At 35.9% G+C, this 27,080-nt stretch overlaps 4 protein-coding genes across 7 annotated transcripts; 3 read left to right on the forward strand and 1 right to left on the reverse strand.

The window, feature by feature from the left end:
• Positions 1 to 62: 62 nt before the first annotated feature.
• Trf (TATA-box binding protein-related factor) lies at positions 63 to 1,483 on the reverse strand. Its single transcript, XM_076375706.1, has 5 exons — positions 1,319 to 1,483; positions 1,139 to 1,245; positions 719 to 962; positions 425 to 623; positions 63 to 346 (listed from the first exon to the last, which is right to left on the reverse strand). The coding sequence occupies exons 1-5, from the start codon at positions 1,415 to 1,417 to the stop codon at positions 270 to 272; spliced, it is 726 nt and encodes a 241-aa protein (XP_076231821.1). The 5' UTR covers positions 1,418 to 1,483; the 3' UTR covers positions 63 to 269.
• Positions 1,484 to 1,946: 463 nt separating this feature from the next.
• Positions 1,947 to 3,784, forward strand: Ift52 (intraflagellar transport 52). The gene is made up of 6 exons (XM_076374829.1): positions 1,947 to 2,237; positions 2,332 to 2,549; positions 2,631 to 2,739; positions 2,823 to 3,105; positions 3,174 to 3,422; positions 3,498 to 3,784. The coding sequence occupies exons 1-6, from the start codon at positions 2,098 to 2,100 to the stop codon at positions 3,765 to 3,767; spliced, it is 1,269 nt and encodes a 422-aa protein (XP_076230944.1). The 5' UTR covers positions 1,947 to 2,097; the 3' UTR covers positions 3,768 to 3,784.
• A 243-nt stretch (positions 3,785 to 4,027) lies between these two features.
• Positions 4,028 to 8,874, forward strand: Nf-yc (nuclear factor Y-box C). Of its 2 annotated transcripts, XR_013001613.1 has the most exons (6): positions 4,028 to 4,198; positions 4,373 to 4,505; positions 4,573 to 5,040; positions 5,392 to 5,565; positions 5,643 to 5,911; positions 7,263 to 8,874. XR_013001613.1 is itself a non-coding variant. In XM_076375705.1 (5 exons), the coding sequence occupies exons 1-5, from the start codon at positions 4,176 to 4,178 to the stop codon at positions 5,814 to 5,816; spliced, it is 972 nt and encodes a 323-aa protein (XP_076231820.1). In that variant the 5' UTR covers positions 4,028 to 4,175; the 3' UTR covers positions 5,817 to 5,966. The 2 variants fall into 2 exon arrangements, 1 of the variants encoding a protein (XP_076231820.1); XM_076375705.1 differs by lacking the exon at positions 7,263 to 8,874 and having other exon boundaries at positions 5,643 to 5,966.
• A 4,491-nt stretch (positions 8,875 to 13,365) lies between these two features.
• Eya (eya transcriptional coactivator and phosphatase 2) lies at positions 13,366 to 27,040 on the forward strand. Of its 3 annotated transcripts, none has more exons than XM_076393472.1 (9): positions 13,366 to 14,071; positions 21,106 to 21,227; positions 21,588 to 21,753; positions 22,147 to 22,330; positions 22,417 to 22,552; positions 23,066 to 23,161; positions 23,460 to 23,725; positions 23,935 to 24,391; positions 24,502 to 27,040. In XM_076393472.1, exons 2-9 carry the CDS (start codon positions 21,116 to 21,118, stop codon positions 24,681 to 24,683), a joined length of 1,599 nt encoding a protein of 532 aa, XP_076249587.1. In that variant the 5' UTR covers positions 13,366 to 14,071; positions 21,106 to 21,115; the 3' UTR covers positions 24,684 to 27,040. The 3 variants fall into 3 exon arrangements, with proteins under 3 accessions (XP_076249587.1, XP_076249588.1, XP_076249589.1); XM_076393473.1 differs by having other exon boundaries at positions 23,066 to 23,149; XM_076393474.1 differs by lacking the exon at positions 23,066 to 23,161.
• Positions 27,041 to 27,080: the final 40 nt, after the last annotated feature.

Here is a 27,080-nt window from a genome sequence, read left to right on the forward strand (position 1 = left end):
ACAATACTTTGTATCCATTTATTTCCTTGTATATAAAAATTGTATATTTATAAATTACATAAGAAAGCTATCACATTATTGTACAATTTGTATAGAATATTTGTACAAATTTGTTACACAGTTAATTTGTTGCACCATCTTAGTTACAATTCTTAATTTTGCACTGACTCTTATATACAATGTTCAGTTTTGCTAATAAATAATATTTATACTACTAATAATTTATATTGGCGAAATAAGCAAATCAGCTTTAGAATCTCAAAATACTGCTATTGTTTTCTGAAGCTTTTTAAAATTGGGTATATATTGTTCAATGCATCTTTCAATTCAGTCCTATTTTTTGCTCCTAGAACATTGTAAATATTTACATAATTTTAAACAAAATATTACAAACAAAACATTCTCCAACACAATTAAGTCTCACCTGTTAACACAATTTTTCCATTCACAAATATTAATAACACCACCCTTGGTGATATCATTCTATATATAAGCCCAGGGTAAAGCTCAGGCTCATAACTAGAGAATTGTCCATGTATATGATTTAAATTCTCTAGTTTAATTGGGAACTTTAAGTCACACGTGGCAACTATATTTTGTATTTTAAAATTATAAAATTTCACCTGTTCAAACACAAAATTCAATAAAGCACAAATGAAAATGACAGAACGTAGTCTCGCTTCAATATTAACCAAATTAAAACAATACTGTTTCGTACTGGAAATCCTAGCTTCTGAATTATTCTAGCAAACTTTCTTGTCGCTAAATAAGAATCCTCCTCACACCTTGCCCCAGTGCACACTAGCTTCCCAGAATGAAAGATCAACGCAGTGGCTCTGGGATTACGAATTCTCATAATCAAACCAGTAAATCTCGCTGGATTATATTCAGAGTTCCGTGTTCTTGTATTTATATACATAAGTTGTAATTCCATGCCTAAATTAACTGTAGAAACAACATTCCTAGAAAAAAGTAACGTTACATTATTCATTAAATATTTCTTCAATTAAAAAATACACAAAATGATACAGTCAACTAAAAAATACTCTAACTACTACAAAATTAAAAAAAGGATAATACTAGTTACTAAATTAAACAATTTCATTCACAGGAATCATTCAATCACTTCTTAACTTACTGTAAACATGGTTCTATAACTTCTTTTGTACTATTGGCTGGGGTCATTGGACTTATCATCGACTGGGGATTAACATTTTGCGATGTGCTCGGCCGCGGAACATTGGTCTAGAAGTAAAACATGTAAATTAGAAAGTGTATGAGTAAATCCACAACGAGAGAAACATATTTCTTCGCTTACCGATTGCGGCGGAGCCATCGAGTTCTCCTCGCCAGCATTTTTAGCAGGATTATTCAATAACCTCCTTAACTCGTTGTCTTCTTGTGCGACTGCGGTCATTTTATTTCAACTTGCTATTAAATACCGAAATCTTTACAGTCACATGGACCTCCGGGCATTTCGAACGCCATTCGCGATCTGTGCATCATCTGCAACGCCATCTGCGTTTCATCAGCTGATCACTAATTTGCATATTTGTGCAATAAGAAAACTGCACGTAATGCATTCATTAACCTGATTTAAATCGTTCATGATCAATGGGACACGTATGTGGCGGGAATTATGAAAGTGGTTTAACTCGAAAATTGAAAAAATATTGAATTCATCACTTATCTTGTATTATTATGATTTAGTTACAAAATGTAAGTGGTAAATTCAACTTATTTAGATTTTTTACATAAGCCACTTTCAAAATTGTCAGCACATATGTTCTACTTATTTTTTTCTGTTATTGCATCTAGAGTAACATGACACTAATTTGTATATTGTACAATTAAAACCATGATTATTTCATTTTACTACGTCCCTGGAAAATATCGCGCCAACAGCCAATTACATACAAAAGTTTGATATGCCACAGTTGCTATTAGCAACGTGTCCTGCATGTAATTCCGCAATTGTAAGCACCATTGTCGTTGACTACAGGATGTAAACGTAAAAAAGAGTTACATACGTGAAACCGTCTTAAAAAGTTTCACAGACACAATCGTTTCATTCAGGACAGCAAAGTGACAATCATTATGAGCTCAATTTTCAGCGGCGGTGACAGCAACAATAACTCGAACGTCATTATTTTTGACACGTCGAAACAAGGGCGGAAATTGAACGAGGAGTTTAAAGTGTTGCAAAGAAAATTGAAGTCGAAATGGAAGTTCGTTGAGTACGTTGAAAAATTTTGGTTTAGTCTATTAGTGTTTTAAAAATAGCACGACTTTTGGTATATTGAATTCATTTTTTTTATTATTATTATTCAGAAATAACGACATACTAACGAAAGAGTTGTTATCGACTGGCAAAGTGTTGATATTGCCAGGACCCCAAAATAAATTTACCGAACTGGAAATGAACTCTATTAGGTCGTTTTTAAACGACGGCGGGCATATTTTAGTTATGCTGGGCGAGGGCGGTGAAAAGAAGTCGAATACAAACGTGAATTTTTTATTAGAAGAATTTGGCATAATGGTGAACAATGGTATAATAATTCACGATCTGTTATTCACGTTTCAGCGAAGTTAAACTTGATGCATTGCTTTAATTTTTATTCTATTTACAGACAGTGTGATACGAATGAGTTATAGTCAAACAATGCATCCAAAGGAATGCCTAATATCTCAAGGAGTATCAAATAAGTCATTATTTTCAAAACATTATAACGAATACACGTAATTTGATTAAAGTTGATATTTTAATGTAATTAATCTACAAAGTGTAATATAAGTAACATATACTTATTATTTTTTTACAGGAATATAAATTTTTTGTATCCTTATGGTGCAACTTTGAATGTAGTACATCCATCTGTAGTCACATTATCCAGTGGGTCACTTGCCGTTCCAACAAACAGACCCATTTGTGCTTACCACTACAGTGAACTTAATGGTGGTAAACTACTTGTTTTAGGTTCAACAAGAATGTTAACTGATACATACATAGAAAGAGAAAAAAATGATTTGTTAAGGGAGATGATATTTGATTTTTTTGAGTCTAAAGAAATTACAACTATAGAGTCTCAGATGGATGATGTAGATGTAAGCTTTGAAATTGTGAAAATTACATAAGTTTAAATTACTATTCTAATAGTGTTATTTTTTTATAGTTTTGGGAATATAATTTTGTACCAGATACAACTCAACAAGCAGACAATCCAAAGGTCTGCACTCAAGATATGGATACAATGGATAATCCCCATGAGTATACTAAATTGTTCAAACATCAGTTGTATTCAATAAATTTGAATATGGTACCAGCTTGCATAAAAGCTTACGAAGCTTTGGGTGTAAAACACGAGCCACTTACATTAATTCCACCACATTTTGAGACCCCATTACCACCTACACAAGCATCAGTAAATATAATTTGATTCTATAGCGTACAATGTACATTCTATGACGAAAGTATAACTTACAGAATTTTTTTTAAGGTTTTTCCTCCAACTTTTCAAGAACTACCTCCACCGGCTCTAGAATTATTCGACTTGGATGAAGCTTTCAGTTCTGACTTATTAAAACTATCACAATTAACAAATAAATACATGACAACTCAAGATTTGTCAGTTGATATAGAATTGGATCACTATATTAGGGAATTTGGTAGCATCATAAAAATTAGTAATTCTGATACTCACACAGCCAAAGAAGTATTAAATTTTATATTTCAGAATATTTGCAGCTATAAAGCTATGCACGAATAAGAAACGTATAAAATTGTAAATATAATGTTTTTATTCTTAATCTTAATTTTTTAGATTTAATTTAAATGGTTGTTCACAGAGAGTTAATATAGTATAATTTTGAAATATTCCCGCGAATATTTAATTCAAGTTCCCATCACTAGTGGCGCCACTATCTTCTTACAGATTCAATCGATAACGTTGTGAGTCACGCAAGAATGGTACAGACACCAAATTACACTTAATGATAGGTCTATCCTATATCTAATCTGTGGTATTATCACTGGTATAAACAACAATTCTACGGCGATTTTTATTGATAGCAAATCAAATATTTCTCGTTTAACTGGTGGTTAACCGTGAACTATAAGATGATTTTCAGAATTTGAAAATTTCGCTTTATACCGTTACAGAAGTAACTCATGCAAAATGTCAGTGTTCTTTGTGAATGCGTAAGTAAAACTGTTTATACTTAATATTAGGTTATATACATTTTTATAAAACTAATATGCACGAATCACAAAGACACTATTCGGTAATTTGTAAAAATATAAGAAAACAAGAAAATAGGCTACATTTTATGGCAGTGAATATATTACTTATTAATATTGCTACTAATTATTCAGCAATCAAGACAGCGAAGTTGAAGGGGATTCCAATGGAGATTTGCAAATTGCATCACCTGGAAGCTCAGAAGCTCAGCAGGCTTTGGCCCAGTTCTGGCCAAAGGTCACTGAAGAAATTAAAAAAATTACGACTGTAAGTGAATTAGTAAATATATATTATTCATCTTTGATAATCTGTAATGACTAGAGTATCTTTCCAGATGGACCTCAAAACACAATCTCTACCATTAGCTAGAATAAAAAAAATAATGAAGCTGGATGGAGACGTAAAAATGATAAGTGCAGAAGCTCCTATGCTGTTCTCCAAAGCAGCTGAGATTTTTATACACGAATTGACATTAAGAGCATGGGTTCATACAGAAGATAATAAAAGACGTACACTTCAACGAAATGATATAGCAATGGCCATAACTAAGTATGATCAATTCGATTTTCTCATAGATATAGTGCCTAGAGATGAATTGAAACAAAGTAAAGCACAAACTGAAAGTACTGTGCGTACATCTATGAACTCAGACCAAGTACATTACTACTTCCAATTAGCACAGCAACAGGCTTCTGCCAACCAAAGTGTACAAAATAGCAATACAGCCACACAGCCTATACAAATTGTACAACCTTCTACTGGACAGATTCAAACAATAAATATTGGTAGTCCAGTCGAGCAGGTATTTTTTTTCTTGTTAATTGAAGCAATTGAGGTAATAAGGACATAAGCCACATTTTGTTTGTTCAATTTAAATGTTTATTTTGAGTCAACATCTTAAGCCGCACACAGTTCAACATTGTGAATTATCAAGAAGATGCCTGTACACAAAGACTGTTTAAAACTGTGTTATATAGCTTAAATTTCTTAAACTTTTTACCTCATTTCAGGATTTAATGAAAACCTTTAAAGTCAGTTTTCTCAATATTAGCCTAATGTGATTTATATCCTTGTTGTCTAGAGTGCTTCAATTAATCCTCCAGCCACCACTGATATTTGCTCTACACTTATTTATGTGTCATTTTTGTGATAGGAAAGTACTAATGCAAATACTGCACAGACTGTAACAGTACAAAGTCCACAGCAATCATCAGGACAACAGATCATACAACTGCAACAGACTCAGCAAACACCGACCACTCAAACTGGAGGAATACAAATTGTGCAACAGATTGTAACGCCGAGTGGAGAAATTCAACAAATACCTGTATGCATGTTTATAATAACCCGCGAAAAAATATGTTTAAAATCTATTTATTACTTAAAATTCATTTTTCCTTTTAGATACAACTAACACCTCAACAGCTCCAAATGATTCGTATGCAAGTACAAGGTGGAAGTAATCAGCCGATCATAATTCAAACCGCTCCTATACAAGCTCAGCCTCAATTGATACAGGTTGCACAAGGCGCCCAAGCGCCTGTCTTTTTACAAACCAGCGGAACCGACAATGAATAGATGTTAATTAATTTTAAGAAATATTTAACGTTTAGTACAATAGTCCCAAACAGACAAAAAGAAACAGGATTTAACAGTGAATATGAACTTGTATGGTAAGGAATAAAAGTTTTTTAAATTATTCCTAAAATAAATACATTTTTCTACGTCTGATGTGTTATGTAACATTACTGCTAAAACGAAGGAAGAATATTAAGAAATTGATTAATTCATGCTTAATATAACTAAAATATTGAATAATAAGACAACAATAGATCATCAAATTATTTGTTATCCCTGATGGGTAGATCTGTTTAAGTCAATTAATCAAATTTAGGATTATTGGCGAAAAGGTCTATGATTGTTTAGTCTTCGAAAGCTCTCCTCAAGGACGAACGTATATCGCGAGCCGGTTATAAGACGCCGATCGAAAGATTGTCACTGAAGCGAAATGAAGCGAATTGAAGCGAGGTAAAGTGAAGAATAAAGATAAGCAGCCAACGCAAGATGTAATCTGATTCGTACGTCGCGTTCCTTAACCGCTGGCTGCTTCGCATGGCCGAGCTTAGGACTGGCTGGTGCAACTTGTATTATGTTTCACGTTGCTGCGGTTCTTGTCTGGCAAGTCCCGAGCTCGAAATCTTCGCAATCTTCAAACGTCACGTAATAATAAATATATTCAAATTTATTGAATCTGCAAATTGCATCGTACTCTTTCGATAAATTTAATGCGATAGAGTTTTTAAAAAATGTCTTGTAAATATAACAGTATAAATATTTTAAAAGAATTCTTTGCAAACGACAACCTTTTTCACATAATTTTATAATTAATGTCTCATATCATTATTGAAAAGAGTAACCAGAAGATTACACCATTTCGAAATATTGTGTATTGAATCTCAGCAGATTTGCTATAGCTAGTCTAACTGTATTAACCATATGATTATGCATGCTAATGACGCTTATTTGTTCATAGACCTTTTCCACCAGACACCTAGGGTACTCTTCGTGTTGCATTAGAAGTCCTCTGGAAAGCATTGCCCTTACTACTTTTCAGGGATCTTCTCGTGGAATACGAATAGTATTTCGTCCTACTTCTGTGCCTTCGGATTAAAATCATTTATAAAAAATAGGACTTCCAGGCTTACACACATAAATTAAGGAATTATCTTTTTCATTTAAGTTTACTCATTGACATGTAAGCTTAACAAAAAAGTATTACATTTTAACCAAAAGCTTCTTTTTAATAAATATTTCTAATTCGAAGACACAGAAGTAGAACCAAGTACCCTTCTAGGCCTTTTCTTCGTTTGTCTTTACTACAATCTTGTTAATTGTTTTTTATTTTTTTATGTGTTCTCTCTCTCTCTCTCTCTCTCTCTCTCTCTCTCTCTCTCTCTCTCTCTCTCTCTCTCTCTCTTTTCTACTAATGGATTCTCTTCCCCTTAAATAAACAAATAACAAAAGTGAGAAGAAGTGAACGGTCGAGACAGGAAACTCAAAGGACGAAGGAAGAGGGTAAAGAAGATGGTGGCACTTTCTGGAGTCCTCCTTTTATTAGCACGGAACAAAGATGTGCTCCATTTAGTGACGTTGCCACCACGGTCTGGTTGCCAAGGAAACTGTGTGCACGCGATGTTACAGCCTCCAACGTGCTCCTCGAAGATTTTAATTCCCGCTCGGAGGAGGCCTCGCCGACGGATCCTTCCACCTCGCGATCTACGCCACTGCCTGAATACTCGGATTTCACGACATGTTTACAAAGATCCTAGAGATAAGTTGAGAATGGCCGCCGCAGCCCATACCTCCTCCATGGGTGTAAGGTGACAGCTGCCTGCGCCTGCGTTACATGCACACAGGGTGTCCGAAAATTAGCTCGCTATATACGCGTTCATGATTTATGAACGTGAGAGAGTTAATCGAAAGCCACGTTTCTGGATTCGCAGCACATTCGCTCTTCGGGTCTCGAAACCTAGAATAATTCATAACAGCGCTGTCAAACTTGGATGTGAGCCATTCTAAGGCCAAGATCGAGTCTGCTTCTTGAATTTTTTTTCATTTTTAGCGTCAAAGCACTTGATCGACGCTTTTTATGTGTTAACAAAAATAGCTCACTTAAATTTTACATTCATGTTTTCTTGAAGGAATTTAGAAAAATCTAAAAAAATACATTTTTTTAGAATTTTTCTACTTTTTCTTTTCCCCTATGTTTTCTATTATGTGTAAAAAAAGGAGTTTAATTATGTTACTTCAAAATGTAGAGTTTCTCAGTTTAGACGAGGGACGCTGTTACGAGGTCAATGTGTACATCATAAAATTCGATGATTACTTTAATAATTGGTAATAATCTTAGAATTTAGGACTGAGTGTTTGCGAAAGTGTTTTTCTTTCAGAGGTTCTCTTTCAGAGTGATAAATCATATTGAAGATACGAATAACACTTTCGAATTACACACCCCATATAAAGTGACATACGTCCGTACATACTTACCCAGCGAATGTCCTTTTCCGTGTCTGTGTGCAGCAGCGTTTACGCATACTTATACCTGTGGAGGAACGAGAGACAGAGAGAGAAAGATATCTCGATTTACTTAGGCGGGGCTGAACTCACCCGGAGGACCTCCACACATGTGTGCACTTATTTTAGCAGGATCTTACTGTGAAGATGTACGATTCAACAGGAAACAATAGACACACCTTTTCGGAGACAAAAAGAAGGAACTTTCACTTTTTGCTCGGGCAATTTTCCAACTATGACGCTCCTTAAAAAATTATGCGAGAAATTTTCAAATTATCTGCCGCAGGTTTTCCGAAAATAGAATGTATATTTAATGAGAGGTAATTAGATAAAATAGGGGTTGATGTTCAGTAAAGAAGAAGTACAGGAAAGTATCCTCAGAGATACTGTAACTATCCTAGACGGTATACAGTTTTGTATAATAATTTATTTATATATCATGTTCCTTGGTTCCCCTCCTAAATTGAACAGTGTAATACATAAGTATTAGCTGTAGCAATGACGAAACTCAAAAATCCGTGGTTTTTCAAAAAATGAAGCAATAATACTATCATGTACAAGAATTTTTTCCCTATTTTATTATTTATTTCATTTCAATTTACTGGACAGTTAAAACATCCTTTAATACACTTCTGTCTTCCTAAACCCCTATTTTATAATTTTTAATTTTTAATTCCTTTAAATGCCCTTTCTTCTTTCTGGAGACACGAATTCAATATTCCATATCTCAATTAAGGCCTCAGCTCGAATTTCTCATAAATACAACGTAGGTCATTATCCCTAACACCCACAGTGCTCAACTATGGTGAAAAGCAGTATCTACTAAAACTATTTTGCACTAAAACAAAACATAAAATATTCAAAATTCTCCAAAGACGCAAAAAAACTCAATTCCACATTTTTCTGTAGTTACTGCCTTCCTCCATAATTGGGCAGCACAGGTTTACTCAAGTGTCTCAAATGTGAAACTCACATTAATATCCAAATATTAGTGGGGGTCAGCGCAAATGCTGGATGCTCCCAAGGAGGACAAAGGCGATTAACGTTTCCGTCCAAATGGCTGGCAGCTTCTCGGAGGGCAAGTCAGTCGTTCGGTCGTTCCTGTATTAAAAGGTGTATGTACATACCTGGCCCGTCTACAAAGTAAATACTCCGATGGCCCTGTACTTGTGCAGTTTTCCTAGACCGTCCTCCATCGTATATACTGTTGGGTGGTTGGGCTTGTATGTAACCACGTTGGAGCGGCACACCATTTATACGGCTAGAGAGAGGCCACAAACCTCCCGCATACTTCGAGACTCGTATCTTCTTGCATCGTCGTCGTATTTATCCGTACACAAGGGGTTGGCTTGTGAAAGCGTATATAGCTTGATGGTAAGCTTCCATGCCATTATATCATAAAGGTAGTAACCCCCATTCCGCCTCCTCTTACTCTCCGCTGACGACACGACTACCTCCGACCAGCCCACAGAATGTCGACGCCATGTCTCCTTCACGCGCCTCTCTTTATTACCTTCGATCTTTGTTGAATGACTCCTGGGAAACGCGAAGACGTCCATTTCGCGTAATAGTCGGCGAAGTGGATTGCATTTGCACCTGTGGCCCAGAGCTGTCGATGCCTTTTTCTTCTTTTCTCGCGGAGTCTCTTGGGGTTAGATTGTTGTAACAGGTAAATGTCCCAAGGGTAGCTGACTATGCCCCGATACTTAAGCACTGACGTTAATTTTACTCAATTTTAGACGTAAAGTCTAATGTATAGCTGGGTCTACACTGCGTGTTGTATGACAGAGTTATATAAGTTTTTAGAGAACAGAAAAAAGAGACATTATACACGTCTTTTTTCTGTTTTTTAAGAAGCTATATAACTTTGTCATGTAACATGTAGTGTAGACCTAGCTTTAAGCATACCTAATTAAAAATAAGAGCTAGTGTCATAAAATTGTATCCTCAGTTGCTGGGTCCTCGTAATTGAAGTATTAGTTTTAGGTTGTTTACTTACTGGAACATTTAACATCTTAAACGTTTAGGCATTGGAATATTTACCACAAGGAATCGAATCAAACTTAACATTTTCGATTACAGTTTTTCTCGTTAAACAGTGCTCCGAAGAAAAAGCTTCATAATCATTTTATTATTTAAGTTTGTATACAAATATAAACAGGCCACACTGGAGTTTCTTGGAGAATCTGTTGAGAAAGGCAGGCAGTCGAATCGCCTCGAATTCGAAAAAATTCCTGGCGCCCGTTGTCCCGTGAAACTACGACCATGATCAGATTAGGTGTACTTATCCCGACCCTGGTGCATCTTATCCGTCATTATGTAAAAATACTAATCCCCTTTGTCGTTTCTACTGACGGAACCCCTTGATCGAGAGATCGCTTTGTATGTACCCTGGTACCTACACTTTATCGTTTGCAGGTACCATGAAGGTATATACTCGTTCGAGGCGCATATTCGATATCTCCACTCAACGAACAAATGCGGGCCATCGTAGAAAATTAGGGGACCCGAATTCAAATAACTACGTCGCTGTCGCGTTTAGTTTGATCCGAGAAATGTTACATATCAAGATCGAGAGGAAATAATAAAGCAAGCATTGCACATTTTTCCCTGTCCTGCGGTTCTAGCACATTCTTCTTTATCTCGCCATTCGTCTGCGTTCTTTTTTCTTGGGTTCTGCTTTGCGAGATAATTAACACGCTACGCGGTGAATTAATATTGAAAATGGTTGGTCCATTCTGAGTGAGGCCAATGATGTGAAAATTAGAGATTTAGTGTAAGATTGTATGAGATTGAATTTTTGTGAAGTCTTGAATTTGTGTAGGTACGTATTATTATTGAATTAATGTGTTAGTTTTTAGTATAACGATATTTTTGTCGCATTTTTTAGTAATTTTTGTTATGATGGCAAAATAGAACGTTAACCTAAAAATTATTGTACATAACGTGCGAAAGATTTAAGGGCTAGGGTTTTCGTATCGTGAATTGAGGTGTTCTAAACAATTTCGTTGTAACATTATCTGACCCCCCTGAGGAAATTTAAGAATCCATCTACTCGGTAGAAAATGGGTGTCGGATAAAGTATAGAGTGAAAATTAAGTTGCTATCCACGTCTCATTTTATCCTGATTGTCGCAGTACAAAATGAGAGTACTTCACGTGGCAACTAAATTAATAAACAGAAATTGAATTTGAAATAAAGACGTATGACAGAAACAAAAGCATCTTCTTCCAGGAGAGTAAAAAATAGGTACCCTAGCATCTTTAATTCTCGTTCAGTAAATTATCACTAGACCTAGAAATACTAAGAGAACTATTTCTCTGTTAATGTTGAGTAAAATTAGAGAAATATGTGAGTGATCGTTGTTTCAAAATTGCATATTTTATCAAAACTCTGTAAAAACTCTGTAACTCTGATAAATTGTTATACAACAATTCGAACAACGAAAAATCCATCTATGTTTATCTTACATGAAGTAGGAAAAGAAAGGGGTTATCAAATTTCGACCATTATTATTAAATTTTCAACCGAAGAATAAATATTTATTATAATGTGCAACGACCGTCAGAGTAAACGTCTCGCGCCACTTTTATCGTGTCATAATCGATAAAGAGGCGAAAAAGGAAGCAGGAACAATCTCCTTCCAAGAAGCCAGTGAATATGACTTAGGGTCGCTCGACCTCCCGTCAAGAATTCTCTACCTCTGATTATAAAACGAGAAAAAGCGTGAAGATAGATACTACGCGTTCGCGATTGCAAAAAAAGTGACACGACGCACTGTTGTCGCATTGCATCTTCCAACGTGTATATTCCACCTCTTCGCTCAAAAAAAAGAAACAAAAAACAGTTGAATCAAGATACAGTGTCTTCATGCTATAAACTTAGGACTTACGCTTTACAAGCTCATAGAGAGGGACACGTTTACGGAGAACTCATATGTCGGTAGTTCATTCGTCAAGATTATGTAGTCTTATCAAAGATGTGAGTGGGGATAATGAGTGGCCATCGTGAAGCAGAAACCGAGTTCAATGAGAAAATAGTGAATTCAATAATGGAATAATATATATACTGTTCAGACACACATGTCAAGGAACAGAGGGGATAAACGTCCCTTATTCAAGGTCATCGATAATTGCCAATAGAATGGCAACGGTCACTAATGGTCAGGGACCTCTTAACGGATCAAAGCCTCGCCATAAAGTCAAAAGGGTAATCACATTCGACTATGAATACGTGTATGATATATTTCATTCTACTGATTTCAATAAAACATAGATTCGACTACTCTAAAGGATGGTAGAGGAATTTAAATGAAACACAAAATGTCTCATCTACCTTCATTCTCCATGTTACAACAATACTACCTTCAAATTAATATACCTAAACACATACTAAACTAATAGGAAAATCTTACAATTTTACAGATGCATTGAAGATTGAAAACAAAGCAAAAAAGTCTTAACACATTTTATCGTATCTCTCACATATTTATTATTATTAACTCTTTATACAGCCAGCCAAATATACAACCAACAACCTATAACCAACGAAAACTCTGCCCCAAATAACTCCAAGCTATAATAAACACCTCAGCGAGCTCGTACCGCGACAATGCTAATATACTATACATCCCGACTCCCCAAACTCCCCAGAAACTATCCCCATGCTCGATTCACGAAAACGTGCCGCGACAGGAGGTGACATTCGTCCGAGGGTACAACACGGCCCTCCTTTTCTCGCGTCATACGTCCTTTCATTGTCTCCCCTCTCTGTTCGATAGTTGAGCGGTCAAGTGAGCTAGCCCCTCTCTCTCTAATTAACGAACGACCTGTGCGTACGCGTCGGACGAACGTGGCCGCGGCGACAAAGGGGAATACCAGCAATGGGATCAAGGGGGGATGAAGGAACAGAGACAGCGCAGGAGCGAGGAAGGGAGGAGAGTTTAGGCGGTAGGGGTAACCCACTCGACAGAGAGAGACGACTGAATCGACCACGTGACCACCAGGCGGGGGTGGCAGGCGACATTTCGCATGCTCAGAACTCCACAGGCTGCAGCGTGTCGCACACCGAGCCGATATTCCTCGCAGGGAGAGAATAGTACTGGCTACGTCCGCGAGAGAGAGGATCCTGTCGGGGGTTCCCTTCGGTGGGCAGCGTGTGTGCAGAGCGACCTTTGTTTAAAAAGATCGACCGACCTCGGGACGAATTTTCACGCCTGTTCCGCCGATCTTCGACTTCCACGATCCTCGCTGATTCTCACCCTACGCGCTGTACAGTCCAGAGAGAGACGGGGTTGGAACTGGAAGACATGCTCTCTCGCGGGATCGTCGCATAAGCTCTGTCACGTTTCTCTCCCTGGTTGTTCGATTCTTCTGTTTTCGTCTCGACAAGTGCTTGTCGTGGAAGGGACCTTCGTCGACCTGAGTTTCGGTAGACTTTCGACTGCTTTTTTTTTCTCCCTCTGTCTGTTTGTTTTGTTCGACGTTTTGGATGTTGTTGGGAACGGTCGGTGACAGTGTCCGTCCGTCGGGTGTCACGATGTTGTTCTCGTGGTCGTGGAAAGTGCGAGAAAAGTGAGATTGCGTGAGGAAACTCTGTCAAGTGCAACCAGTGCACGCAAGCACGAGTGTAGATAAGCGCGACGTGAAGAGAGGAATGACGATGCTAGTATTGGGAGGGAATCAATTACAGCTTCCTTGATCCACGAATATTCGCATCGCCGCATCCTCGCTTGGTCCAGCGCGAACACGGGATACAAGGTTTGAGAAACTTTTCGTTTATTGTTGAATTATTTTTTGGGGAGTTTCTTTTGGGGGGCAGGGTCTTTGGGAGACGGGGGACTTGTGGAGGTAAATGGGAATCATGGCTATTTTTCATGTAAATAGTTCTGATAGTGAATTGTGACTATGAGAGTAATGTGAATACAGTGATTTGCGATTTTTATACGTGGAAAAGATTAATTGGTTTCATGTTGATAGTAGTGCAAAAATTCATTGATAGTAAAGGATATATTTCTTATTTATAGGTCGTCATAGTATCATTTTATATTTGAAACTAATTTTGTGGCCATAGAGTATGGTTGAAATAAAGTAACATTAGTTTGCACAAAATTGTAATATGTTACGATTATTACTTCAATACATACAAAATTACAACACATGTATCACTTATTAAACATTGGATTGATGCATGTGTTCATGCCACATCTCTTCTTTTTTTCGTCAAATTGTTGATATTTATTGAAATGTGTTATAATTGTAAGTAGAAACAAGAAACTATGAATAACTATGTTATGGTATAAAAAAACAGTTTTGATGTATAAAAAAAGGGAAAAGTTATGTGGCCCCATAGTATACTAGTACTATAATCATAATAATCACAAGAGTAATAACTATTCTGTATATAAATAGTTTCGAGTACAGTATTTACAATTCAATTATAAATGTTTTTAGAGGAGAAACTAATTTATTTCCTTCGTAAGGAATTTCTACTAGAAATTGATTCCATAAAAAGTACGCTGCGAGTCGCGGATTTGACCTACGATATTTTCTTCTCTTATCATTATTTTTAATCTCTCGAGCTCTTACGATTTCTGTTCAGTAGGATACGCGGAACCAGTGTCACAGTTTCTTTAATGCCAATGTTTACAATAATGAGACGGTAACGTGGAAGTATTCAATTTTTCGAAAAAAGTTGAATACAAAATTATCTTCAGGAATTAATTCCTCGTATGCATATATAATTGAATGAGTCGAAGAATAGTACAAGTCCAAACTTAGCCATTTTCAAATAGTTTCAAAATTATATCTGGACCTTAAAGCCAAAGAATATTAAGTCCACTATTTCTGTTTGGCTTACTGTTCTCTAACTCACTAATTCAATTGTGTTACAAAGTCAAAAAATAAAAGCTTAACGAGAGAAATATAATGAGAGGTCGTAAAACAAGCCCATTGTAGAAATAAATATGTTCCAACCTTTAAGATGAGCGGCATGAAAAAAAATACGGGAAGATAAGGATTCAGACATTGTAAAGTATGAAGTTACTGTTAACTCCACCGTCAGAAATATTTTTAAAGTTTCTCATTACAGAGGTTTTGAATGTAAGATTTCAGAGAGACATTATATACTGTTTACTTCGTTTAATTTTTAAATGGAACACGTATCTATATAATAACGCGGGAAATTGTGGAAATTTAAACTTATTACGAGCACTGCAACTAACTTGCTCGCAGAAGAATCATTGAATTTTGTTTAAACGAGTATCGGAAGCGTATCGTAGTGCAAAAACAGAGATCGAAACTGGAAACCACGAAAATGAACGAAAATTGGCGCAATGTATTCTACGTTCCACGCATACTTAGAAATTTATTAGACGCACGGAAGTCGTGCACGCTACGCGGATGTGTTCCGCGCGCGCGCACACACACGCGTAAACGTCATTATCAATTGAGCATGCGTAACTTATGCATCTCATTCGGCTCGTTACCAGTAATGTATTTTAATTGGTCAACCGCTGCGTGGTACTTCAAGCAACGCGTGCGTATGTTGCGCTATGACGAGTTAGGCGATTTTTGACCCGATAGAAATGCATACTACCCTGCAAATAAGTCAATAAGATAAACTGTACAAAAGAAAGAGAAAGGCAAGGAAGGAAGCAAGAACTTACAGAAAAAGAAGATGTAGAGAGAGCATTTTCTTATTTCTACCTTTTTCTTTGGCGGAGGATAATTTAAAGTATTCATAGGAAAAACGAGCCTTGTTAATTTTTGTCTTTTTCCAAGGGAAAAATTCTAGTATTTTTAATTCTCATTCTATTGAATACTAATCGAGTTCTTATTGAACAAGAATAGTAAAATTTGACAAGGACTGTTTTCGGCGTGAGCTCTTCAATTGTGCAAGATCAACACTGCCAATTTATTGAAGCTTGAAGAAACCTTGTCTCTCCCCTTTTTTAATAAATATACTCTGTAAACGATAAACAATAGTAACTTAAAATTCCTCTTATTTTGATTTGTTGAAACAAGACTAAAACTAGCAAGGACCAAGCCGCCATGTTGATCTTGCACAAATTTTTATCAGCAAAAATTAGAAATGCTTCCCCTACCTATATTTTTGTTTCTCCTATAAAAGAAGAGATAAGGGATCTGCATGGCCAGTGAAACACACTTGGACGAAACACTTTTGCATGGTCGCGCGTTGGGAATGGTTGTTAGAAAAGACAGGGTGTTCTGGGCGAGACGAGAACCTTTTGTCTTGGTCCTCGGAGTGTAACCATTCCTCCTCCTTACTTTCCTTTCTCCCCCCTTTCGGGATGTAAGCTGACCGCGGCTCTTGGGACACGGTGTGTGTGTTTTGTGCACGAGGAACTACACTGGCTTACGATTATTGTTAGAATCCTCCACTGCTTTTGTCTCCACTATATTTTCTGTAATTTCATTCAGAAATTCTGTAGCACTCTGTAGTAGACTAAATAAGCGAATTAATAGAAAAGATTTTCATATAGAGATGAGGATCTTTATGGTGGGTGATCATTTAGTATAGATTTATGACAAGAATTCGTGAAATTGATCAAAATAGCAGCATGTTTCTTTAGAAGTGACCTACGCTATTTTTAAGGTCATCTTGATTTAATTGTCATGCAAGGATTTTTAGTGCAAATTGTCTACAGCCTCTCGTTTCGTCAGTTGCATTTCTTGGACTGACGGTAGATAGCAAGCTAAGCAAGTCTACCTGCGATAAACAGTACGTTGTATGGTTTATTTAGATAAACCCTCAGCAGCTTTGTTTCGTTCTTCGCTTCCCTCTTCTTTTTGGTCCTTCGAAGAAAAATAATAACGTATCTTTGAGAGATGTTTTTTTATGCTGATGGTAACACTGTTTTGCAAAGAAAATATCGATTCGAAATTTTGTTGTAAAATTCTGATATCTAGCTGTTACGTCACTGTGGCTTTACATTATTCTAGTTTCAAAACAAACAAAAATATTCGTATTTAATAATTCAGAGTGAACTATTTAATAAGTACTACAGATAATTATTCAGTTTTAATTGTTTAGAATATATAATTGATTTTTACTTATTTTATCATTTCTGAAATGTGGATATTCTCGCTATTCTTCTTATTTCTGAAACTGCTCGAGAGCGAACGACCTTTACGACCACCTGCTGGTCAGACACTTGAAAGGGACAAAGCAGGCGCTAACACGCCTGACAATGCGTTTTTTTAATATTTTTTCTTGCTGCGTGTTTACACAAGTGTAACGCCCTGGTGCTGTATGACAATGGAGGATACAGGGACTGATGAAAAAGTGTGCTCCCAAATAGACAATAAATTATAACCGAATTTAGATTTCAAAAAGGTAAAAAGTTAAAAAAGATAGGGATTCTTCTGACGTGTAATGAAAGATCGAAATCTGGGGACTTTGATTTCTTAACGAAACACTTTGGCTAAGTCAAAAATTTATTATATATTTTTTATATTTTTATCTGATCACGTTTCTTTTCAATATTTTTATAATATTGACAATAACATCAAAAATGGTAGTGGACACTTGAATTTTCCGAGCAGTTTTCAGAACCGAAACGAATCCGTATTTTCGTTCGTTATTTTTATTCCATATTTTTGCTTTAAATATTTTGCTGGATGGACGCGTTTATTTAAAATAAAAAAATAGTCAAGCAACGTTTGTTATTCAAACTCACTGCCGTGCTAATTGATTCGTCGTTGTGTTCGAGTGCAAACGACAATAACTTATAATTAGCTCTTGACAGAGAACAATTGCTTTACTACCTACGCATTACAGCGTTTGGATTCAGTGTAATCGTTGGTAAAGGCTTTTCTTCGAAACGATCGTTTCTCGACAATGATTTATTTAGCTGCAAACACTCGACTGGAAAATGTTTGCCTTTGATAGGGACCTACTGCTTTCATATGATAGGTTGCGCAATTAATCAAGATCGTTGTTTAGAGCTGTCATTTTTATAGGAGTATACAATACTCCATTATCTAAAATGACAGACAGGTGTAGATGTAAATTCTCAATAAAAATATTTACAATTAGTGTCACTAAGTCTTAGGTGACTTTTGTTCTTGTTGAGGTTAATATTAAGCTCATGCTGTGTTAATATTAATAGTAACACAAGATTGCTGACAAGTTAACGTCTACGTTAAGACTTGGTTTACGACAAAGATAACGTCTATGTTAACACTAGGTTAGCAAAGTTAACGTCACATTAATACTAGACTAACGAGTTAACCTCAAACGTTAATATTAGCATGACATCGAATTAATATTAGGTAAAAATTGAGTTAACCTTAACATTACCATTAGCTTAACATTAAAATACTAACATAAGTTAACATCGAGTTAACGTTAATACCAACATCAAGTTGAATCTTAAAGCTAACATTAGGTTAATGTTACGTTAACCTTAACGCTACATTTTCAAAGCTACGTTTCACCAGAAAATAAAGTCGTACACGTACAAAACCAATAAAATGATCAATAATAAAAAATAAAGAAACTGCTGGAGATAGACATATACATGTACATTAAATAATTCAGCTTGTTTAATCACTCTAGGAAGCAGCGAGAAATCTTGTAGAAAGGGCGACGGTGAAATCGTTGGATCTGTAATAAGATGACAGACGAGTCAAGTCCGATTTCTCGGTGTTCTCCATAAATAGATCAGAATCTAATCTTGCGGGCGGTGTATTGTTACAATATCGTCGGTGTGAAAGCGCCCTTATGCAATACCTTGTTTTTCGTCTGTGTACACGGAACGAGGTACGCGAGTGTATGTGCATGAGTACGGGCGGGGCGAGGATTGATAGTAACTTAGCAACATAAAGAATACATAATGTAAAACGTCGTGAAAGGTGGTTTCATTGGCTGCTCTCGAAGGTTCTCGGTGTACGCCTACCCATCTGGTCACTCCACCTCTTCGACACGCAATTGGAAGATAATAATGTTACGGTGGTGAACCTTTCCTTTGGACAGGCACGCTAGGAGGACGATCCCTTGTTCTCTTCAATCATGGATACTGATCGCTGAACCATTCAAATTAGAGTTTACAAATTTTCTTATTCCTAGAACAGAATTTCTCAACCCTTTCTTTCTCAAACTATTTAGTGATTACAAAGAAGTAAATATTCGTATTTTAAACACTTTGCATGTCAAATATTTGCTTCACGAAAATATTCTAATGTTTTTAAAACATTCAAGTCCTCATTCCATTCGGTGTTATTGCTTAGCAGCGGCAAATAAAGAAGTTAACTTCCTAATGTATTAGCTGACGTCTATGTGGGAAAGAAAAGGGTAATTTCATGTTCTAAGCTATGTGAAGGAGGAAATCAACAATTTTCTAAAAAAATTGATATATTTTTGTTTCTCTTTCTTTTCTGAGAAATCTCGACTGTTAACTGGTAAATTATTTTCAGCTAAAGCGTCTTGGATAAAGTTTCTCTCTACAAGAGCTTAGACTAGGATCCATACCTAGGGTACTAGTTCCCCGATTAGTGAAACTGAATCGGATCTGCTGAATATGTTTAATCGAGGGTGGCTAGCCAATTTTTCCACGCGCGATTGGGTTTCTCGGTCTAGCTGAACAGAATAAATTAGGGGCAAGTGAGACGAACGACAGCTGAGAACGATAGAACTATCATTTGTGACGATGGGAGGAAGATGAGAGTGGTTCATCCACCAATAATAACTAAAATTCTTTCTATTTTCATTCAATCTTCACGAAAAATTTACTCATACTCTTAAAGTTCCCTCGTCGAACCTGAAACCAAATAAGTACACCGTTATTTTAATTATTTCTAACCATATAAGATTAAAATAATCAAACTCTCTGCTATAATTTCACATATCGAAGTGTTAAAAATAGTTCGACTATTAACGTCTTCGGGCTTATTTTCATTCCAAGAACCCATTGGTGCCATTTTTGCGAGTGTCCTGAATGAAACCAAAACCTCTGTTTTCTATAATGTCTGATTTCCATAGTCGAACGATTTCATCGTTTTTAGCTTTCAGCGTCGAATATCTGCGTCGAAAATCTCTTCGGTCAAGTAAACAAAATAGGCGCTGCGGATGAGTTCATTTCACTAATCGAGCGTAAAAATCTTTCGCTCATCCAGGCTTCGCTGTACAGTTGGATGCAGCCAAGTTTGGATCTGGGAGGAATGTGGGTCCCACTGGCTAGAACGTGAAATCCGAGGAACGGTGTCATCTATTGGCTGGCGCATTGTCTCGTCTCACGCACACGAATAACTAATAGGGTTGTGCGTTACAGAAACGCATTCTACAGGTGGAACTGACGAGCGGTTCGCTTTATCCCGTGGTGCTGCTCGAGTTCAAACTCAGCTTCCTACAGTACCTTCATTGGCTTTTTATTTGGGCCCTGAACACTGTACACGAAGTACAGAGATCACTGCATTCGATCACAAGATAGTAGAAACTGTATCTGCTAAATTTTGGATGATTCTTATTTTTTCTTCATTTTTTACTAGACAAAATTGTTGAAGAATTAAAGGACTGAATTCGAAGAAATGAAAATCTTTATTGTATTTACTGGACACTATGAATTAATGTTGAATTTATTGGCTATTGTTATAATTTGTGTTCTGTTATAATGAATGTTATAATGTGTAGCCATTTTTAGAGAAGCTTCTTAGTTATCCAGGGTTAAATATACATATATGGGAGTGTAATGTCGAAGTGGTTCATTTGTCAAAGGATGCTTCTATTGATCGATAAATCTGCGTTTTATGATTCATGTAAATCTGTGTTTCAGGCGGAGTGATATGTTAACCGAAGACAATGACCCGACAAAACCAGCAGGGGTTTTAGATAATGCTGGCAACGTGTCTTCATCAACGGAGGCCTCGGTGCAGCATCCTCGTGTAACGAACAATGGTAGAATTCTTGTCCATTACGAACAACAATAGCATTAGTGAAACAAAGTTGTCAGTTTTATATATCTATTTTATCTTGATGAAAATTATCATCTTCAAGATTCCAACTCTTACCATATTAGACCATGCCATAATACTTCAATTTCTTCTTCAGAGATTTCTATTTTTTTAAAGTAAAAAATTCAATTACTTTATACATAGGTTTGAGGGCCATAAAAATATATTTTAGTAGAAGAAAATGAAGTGATGTAAACAGTTGTTTTTTTGTCATGTTTTTAATAAAAAAAATACATTTATTATGACCTTTAAAAAAGTGTAACTGAAAAAATCTGAGTTTGAAATGTCTTTTTTATGATGACAGAAACGGAAGTCAAGAACGAGGTACAAGATTGCCCTGAAAATGACAGCGTACCTAGCGGGGAATTGTACATCGACGAAAATGCCGAAGAAAAGGAGCAAGAATATCCGGATTCCATGGAAAAGGCGGACTACAGTTCATTGTACGGAGCTAATCAATATTTCAACAGGCACGTATTTCTCATCTTTGCAGACATCATGTTCAATCTCCTCGACTCTTGTAATTAATTTCATAACAAGTTCCCATCATTCAACGCATTATTTCAATACCTCCATTATACCATATAGTAATATACGAAATTTGAAGATTTATCAATAAGAATAATTTTTTATTTGAGCATAGAAGAGAATCAGTATATTCATTTTCCAGAAAACCATCTTTGTTAACTTGGCTTTTTGAATTCATTATTATTAGATCGACCTAACTTGAGAATTGTCTCCTAAGCAGTTGATGACTTTATGTAGGAATATTTTATTACTGAAATAAGACAAAAATTGAGTAGTCTAAAAAGAGCAGTATATTATAGTATGTATCTGTTAATGTGCCATCATTTTGTTACCAGTTTATACAACTCGCCTCCCTATGGATCAGCCGCAGCAGGGAAAAACACTTCGAGCTTGCAAAGCCCTTACTTGAATTCGTACACCACGCCAAGCACCATGGCTCAATACTCGTCTTACGCTACTTACAACAGCGGCACCACGAATTTTCCAAACGTAGCTCAAAATATATCATCGTCGTCTCAGGTATATGTGAAAACAGCATCTTATTTAATTATTTCACCTTTCCTGGTACTAACACCACTAACACACCATTCATTATTTCTTTTCAGAAACTGGACTATAGCGCGTATAGCAACAGTTTGTACGGAAACGATAGAGTGCCATTACAATATTCCGGATATTATCCCATGCACGGCTATCATGCAACGCCAGCCTCGTTTAATATCGGAAATCTGAATTTTGCTGGTAACGTCTTCATTTTTAATATCTATTCTTTTCTTATTTTCAGACATGAATTCTTCAGAGTATGAGTTATTCCAAACCTTCGATAACTTGACACGTTCGCTACCATTGTTACGTATGTGTGATACATCAATTCAGATCTATACTTTTCGGCGTTATTTATATGTTATACGATTTATTTCTGATCTCGTAATTAGATTGCGGATTTTTATGCAAATTTATGTTTTCATTGACACATTTGAAGAAATAAAATCTATACTTCATGTTACAGTAAATAGTAAAAGTCTGCAATTATATGTAGTGGATTCTTTTCCTGGAGTATTTTTACAGTAGCGAACATGTTAAGAATGTTTTTTAGCAGTAGTAAGAACTGCAGACATTTCATTTTCCAATACTTTCGTTCGCTAATTTTAAAGGTTAGAACCCTTTCACGCAGTTCCTAGTGTACGTCCCAGCCTAATTATGATTTATTTGCGATTATGATTTGTCAGTAACGATTTCCTTCTTTGTAAAAAGATTCGACAAAGTCTGCACTCACGTTGGACGCAACAACTCACGATGCCAGCGATCTTACTGCACGAGAAACCGCAAACATCGAAGGTAACACGATTAGTACGTGTGATTTTATATCTTCACTCTTTCCATTGCGTCGAATTGCGTTCTTTATGAGTGTACGCGAACACCGATCTAAAATGTGTCGTAATCGAACGATTTCCTTGATACTCGATATGTAGTGGCGTTAACCATCATTGAAAAATAATGTTCGTAGCAGACATGTAGAATTTATTGTCGAACCTTTTACTTGTATAATACATTTATTTTTACTTTGACCGTTTAGTGTTACGTAAGATGGTAAAAAGTATGTTTCGAGCGTGAACCCACAAAGTAATATCGTATGAACGTGTTTCAGGGGCGACAGCGAAACCCTGCAGACGCGGAAGACGGCAGAGCGGAAGTGGAAACAGTATAGGCTCTGCGGACACGACAGAAGCCGGGCCTGACCGGATATTCATCTGGGACCTTGACGAAACCATAGTTGTCTTTCATTCATTGCTCGATGGACGATTTGCAACGAAACACCGCAAAGATCCCACCCTTCTGGCTCAAGTAGCGTACAGAATGGAGGAGATGATATTTAATTTGGCCGACAGTCATTTCTTTTTTAACGAAGTTGAGGTAAATGAATGCTTTAACAAATAAGTTCAACAAAACGTCTGAAAGAAAAGTAGCAGAATTATACAGCCATCATATACCAGGGCAAAACATTGCCCATTTTTATTTACAAAGTTGCACTAATTCAAAAATTGACAATGTCTCGGTCTAGTATTTTTCTACTTTCTAAATCAGTGTCGCTGAAGAAAATGTTACACAAATTTCCTTCGTAGGACTGTGACCAAGTGCATATCGACGACGTGTCGTCAGACGATAACGGGCAGGACCTGTCTTCCTACAATTTCGCTACTGATGGCTTCCAATGCGCTTCCGCGAACAATGGGATGTGCCTGGCCTCTGGCGTTCGAGGCGGAGTCGACTGGATGCGAAAATTAGCGTTCCGATATCGCAAAATAAAGGAGATCTATAGCAATTACCGCAACAACGTCGGTGGCTTGTTAGGCGCAGCGAAACAGGAACACTGGTTGCAGCTGCGGTCGGAGATCGAAGTACTCACGGACAACTGGTTAACGTCTGTTGTAAAATGCTTGAGCCTTATCAATAAGAGGAGTCACTGTATTAACATTTTGGTTACCACCACTCAACTAGTGCCAGCTTTGTCGAAGGTGTTGCTTTTTGGAATCGGCGGAATATTTCCTATTGAGAATATCTATTCTGCTTCGAAAATCGGTGAGTTTTGATATCTAATTTAAGGTAGTTGCTCTGAAAAACGACTTATCAGTATATCTAGAATTTGATTAATTGAGATTCTGTTATACATGAAACACATTAATTTTTAGGAAAGGAAAGTTGCTTCGGAAGAGTGGTTGCACGATTTGGTCGTCGATGCACCTACGTTGTGATAGGCGACGACTCTGACGAGGAAACGGCGGCGCGCGCTCACAACTTTCCATTTTGGAGAATAAACAGTCACTCGGATACGCAGTCCTTGTACAACGCCTTAGAAATGGGATTTCTTTAACTAGAACACAATCGTGAGAACAAGGAAGGTCTATATAGAGGGTGAATCACTGTAACTTACTGAATTCAGTTTTTTTTTTTTTTACTTTTGCAATGAAAACTACTTTGAAATATCAGATAGCCTACTTCTAAATAGAACAGACTTTATCTTTGATTCTCTTTCGGGGTGATAAGCTACAATGGCTAATCCTTTATGCCAAATCGAAGGACATTTTAATTATACAGAGGTTTACCTCGAGATACGAGTACTTCTATTTGTTACTCTATCGATAGTAAGGGTAAAACAACAATGTTTCTATCAAACAAATAACATTCCTACTATTTATCGATCGTGATACATGAATCGAGGATCGACTATTCCTCCGAAATCGCCGTAGACGATCACCGATTATGGACATAAATCGATCGGAGCAGGGTCCACAAGTGATAAATAAAATGAAAGTAATGAAGAAAGTAACGAGAGAGAAAGATGGAAATTTGAAGAGTTGAAAATTTATATTATATGCGAATATTCCTGCACAGCTGTCGACTATACATTGGATGTGAATATCAATTCGTACAAAGGTGTAAGTATGTTTTGTGTACTTAAATGAGTTATATTTCCTGCTTTGCAAACATATATAATAGGGAGAAAAAATAGAGAATCAATTGAGAAAGAAAGAAATTAGATTCGCGGGCGAGATAATATACGTACACTGTTGTATTACTATTAATGTAATTCGACATATATTTCGATAACTTTTAAGAGAATTTTATATGAATATTGTGATACAGTTTAATCCGATTATTTAATTACAATATGGTTCCATTAAACATATAATAAAGCATGGTCACGTTTTTATTAGTTCATGTTAGACGGATGTTTGACTGAATTTTACGCATCCTTAACATTTATCTGCATGCACAGCATGTGCCGCATATGCTAAGGGAACATAAGCGTATACAGTTTCGAATCGGTCCATATCATGATGTTAGAAATGTCATCCAAATTTTAACCCTCTCGAATTATCTTAGCGACAGTAGAATCTTAATAGATAATGAATGTCATTAAAATTTGTAATTTTACAGGAGTATAAAAAGATAGTGAATATTTTCGAAGTGTATGAGACTGGATAGTACGCTTGGTTCAGAAATATTATTTATTATTACCATAAATGCATTATCATTTTGATCGATTACACAGATTCAAAGTGGTAATCTGTTTGTGTCAGCAATGAACGATATTTTTGAACCGAATATGCAATTAAAATTAGAAGGGGAAAAAAGATGAGATTAAAAAATATAATAACCAAAGTTAATGTTGAATGACTGTAAATTTGATTTCTATAAGTTTCTAGAATGTATCATATGTTCATTTAAAAACCATTTGTAAAAAACGTATTGACTAAAATACAGAGACATTTTGTGAAAGTTGTACTTTGAAACTAATTTCTATTTTACTGTGTTATACCAATACAAATGGTTTATTCTCATTTTAATTATAATAGAAGACAAAATAATTAAGATAAGAGATGAATTTAATAGCATAAAGCCAGCACAAATTATAAAATTATTTTTAAAAACTTACTACTAATAGTATGATTCAGTTTTTGAGTATAAATTGCTTTTTGATACATTTTTGATTACTGATTACTATAAAAATCTGATAGAACAACAGAATTATGGAATCTATTTTACTTACTTTTTTCTTTCCTATACATATACCTTTATAATGTTAAATTGACATTGCATTCCAATGATCAGATGTGATAACGCGTGCGTATTAAGATACATTAGTGAATGTATAAAAAGATAGTCATTATTATGAAATTTATATAATATAATCTTCTTTAGTACGAAGCACTTTTATTTCGTTTTATGCATTACTTTCTTATTTATATGTTCTATCTTATATTAAACGCACAGCGAGCAGACTACTGCGTCAGTATCTGTATAAGTTTGTAACTATTTAAGAAATTGTATTACGTAAATCGTGCCTATCGAAATTATCTATATTTTTATAACTGTTATTATAATTCCAATTGTCAAATTTTCGCAACGTAATAAGCAATTGGTCGATATTCAACTTTTCAATATATAACACTATAAAAACGTGACATTGTTTATTTACGTAGGTGTTCACAAATGTTCATACTTTCCATATTATGCAAACATCATTCCATAGCGAATTAGCGAATCTTAATTACTGCGTTATTCGTTCCTGTAGTCTATCGAATCTCTGTGAAAAAAGTCATTTTTATATGTATCCTTTGTTGTACGAGTGTTTCTAACATTCTTGGTAATTCGAAATAATTATAAAGCCGCTTTCAAGTGCCGCAGATTTTCAATAAAAATCATTTTGTTTATGTTTATACAATACCGATCTTTATATCATTCAAATTCAATTGCTTGTAATAAT

This window comes from Calliopsis andreniformis, chromosome 3 (genome assembly GCF_051401765.1).
Source record: "Calliopsis andreniformis isolate RMS-2024a chromosome 3, iyCalAndr_principal, whole genome shotgun sequence".
In the NCBI taxonomy this organism is placed as follows: Eukaryota; Metazoa; Arthropoda; class Insecta; order Hymenoptera; family Andrenidae; genus Calliopsis; species Calliopsis andreniformis.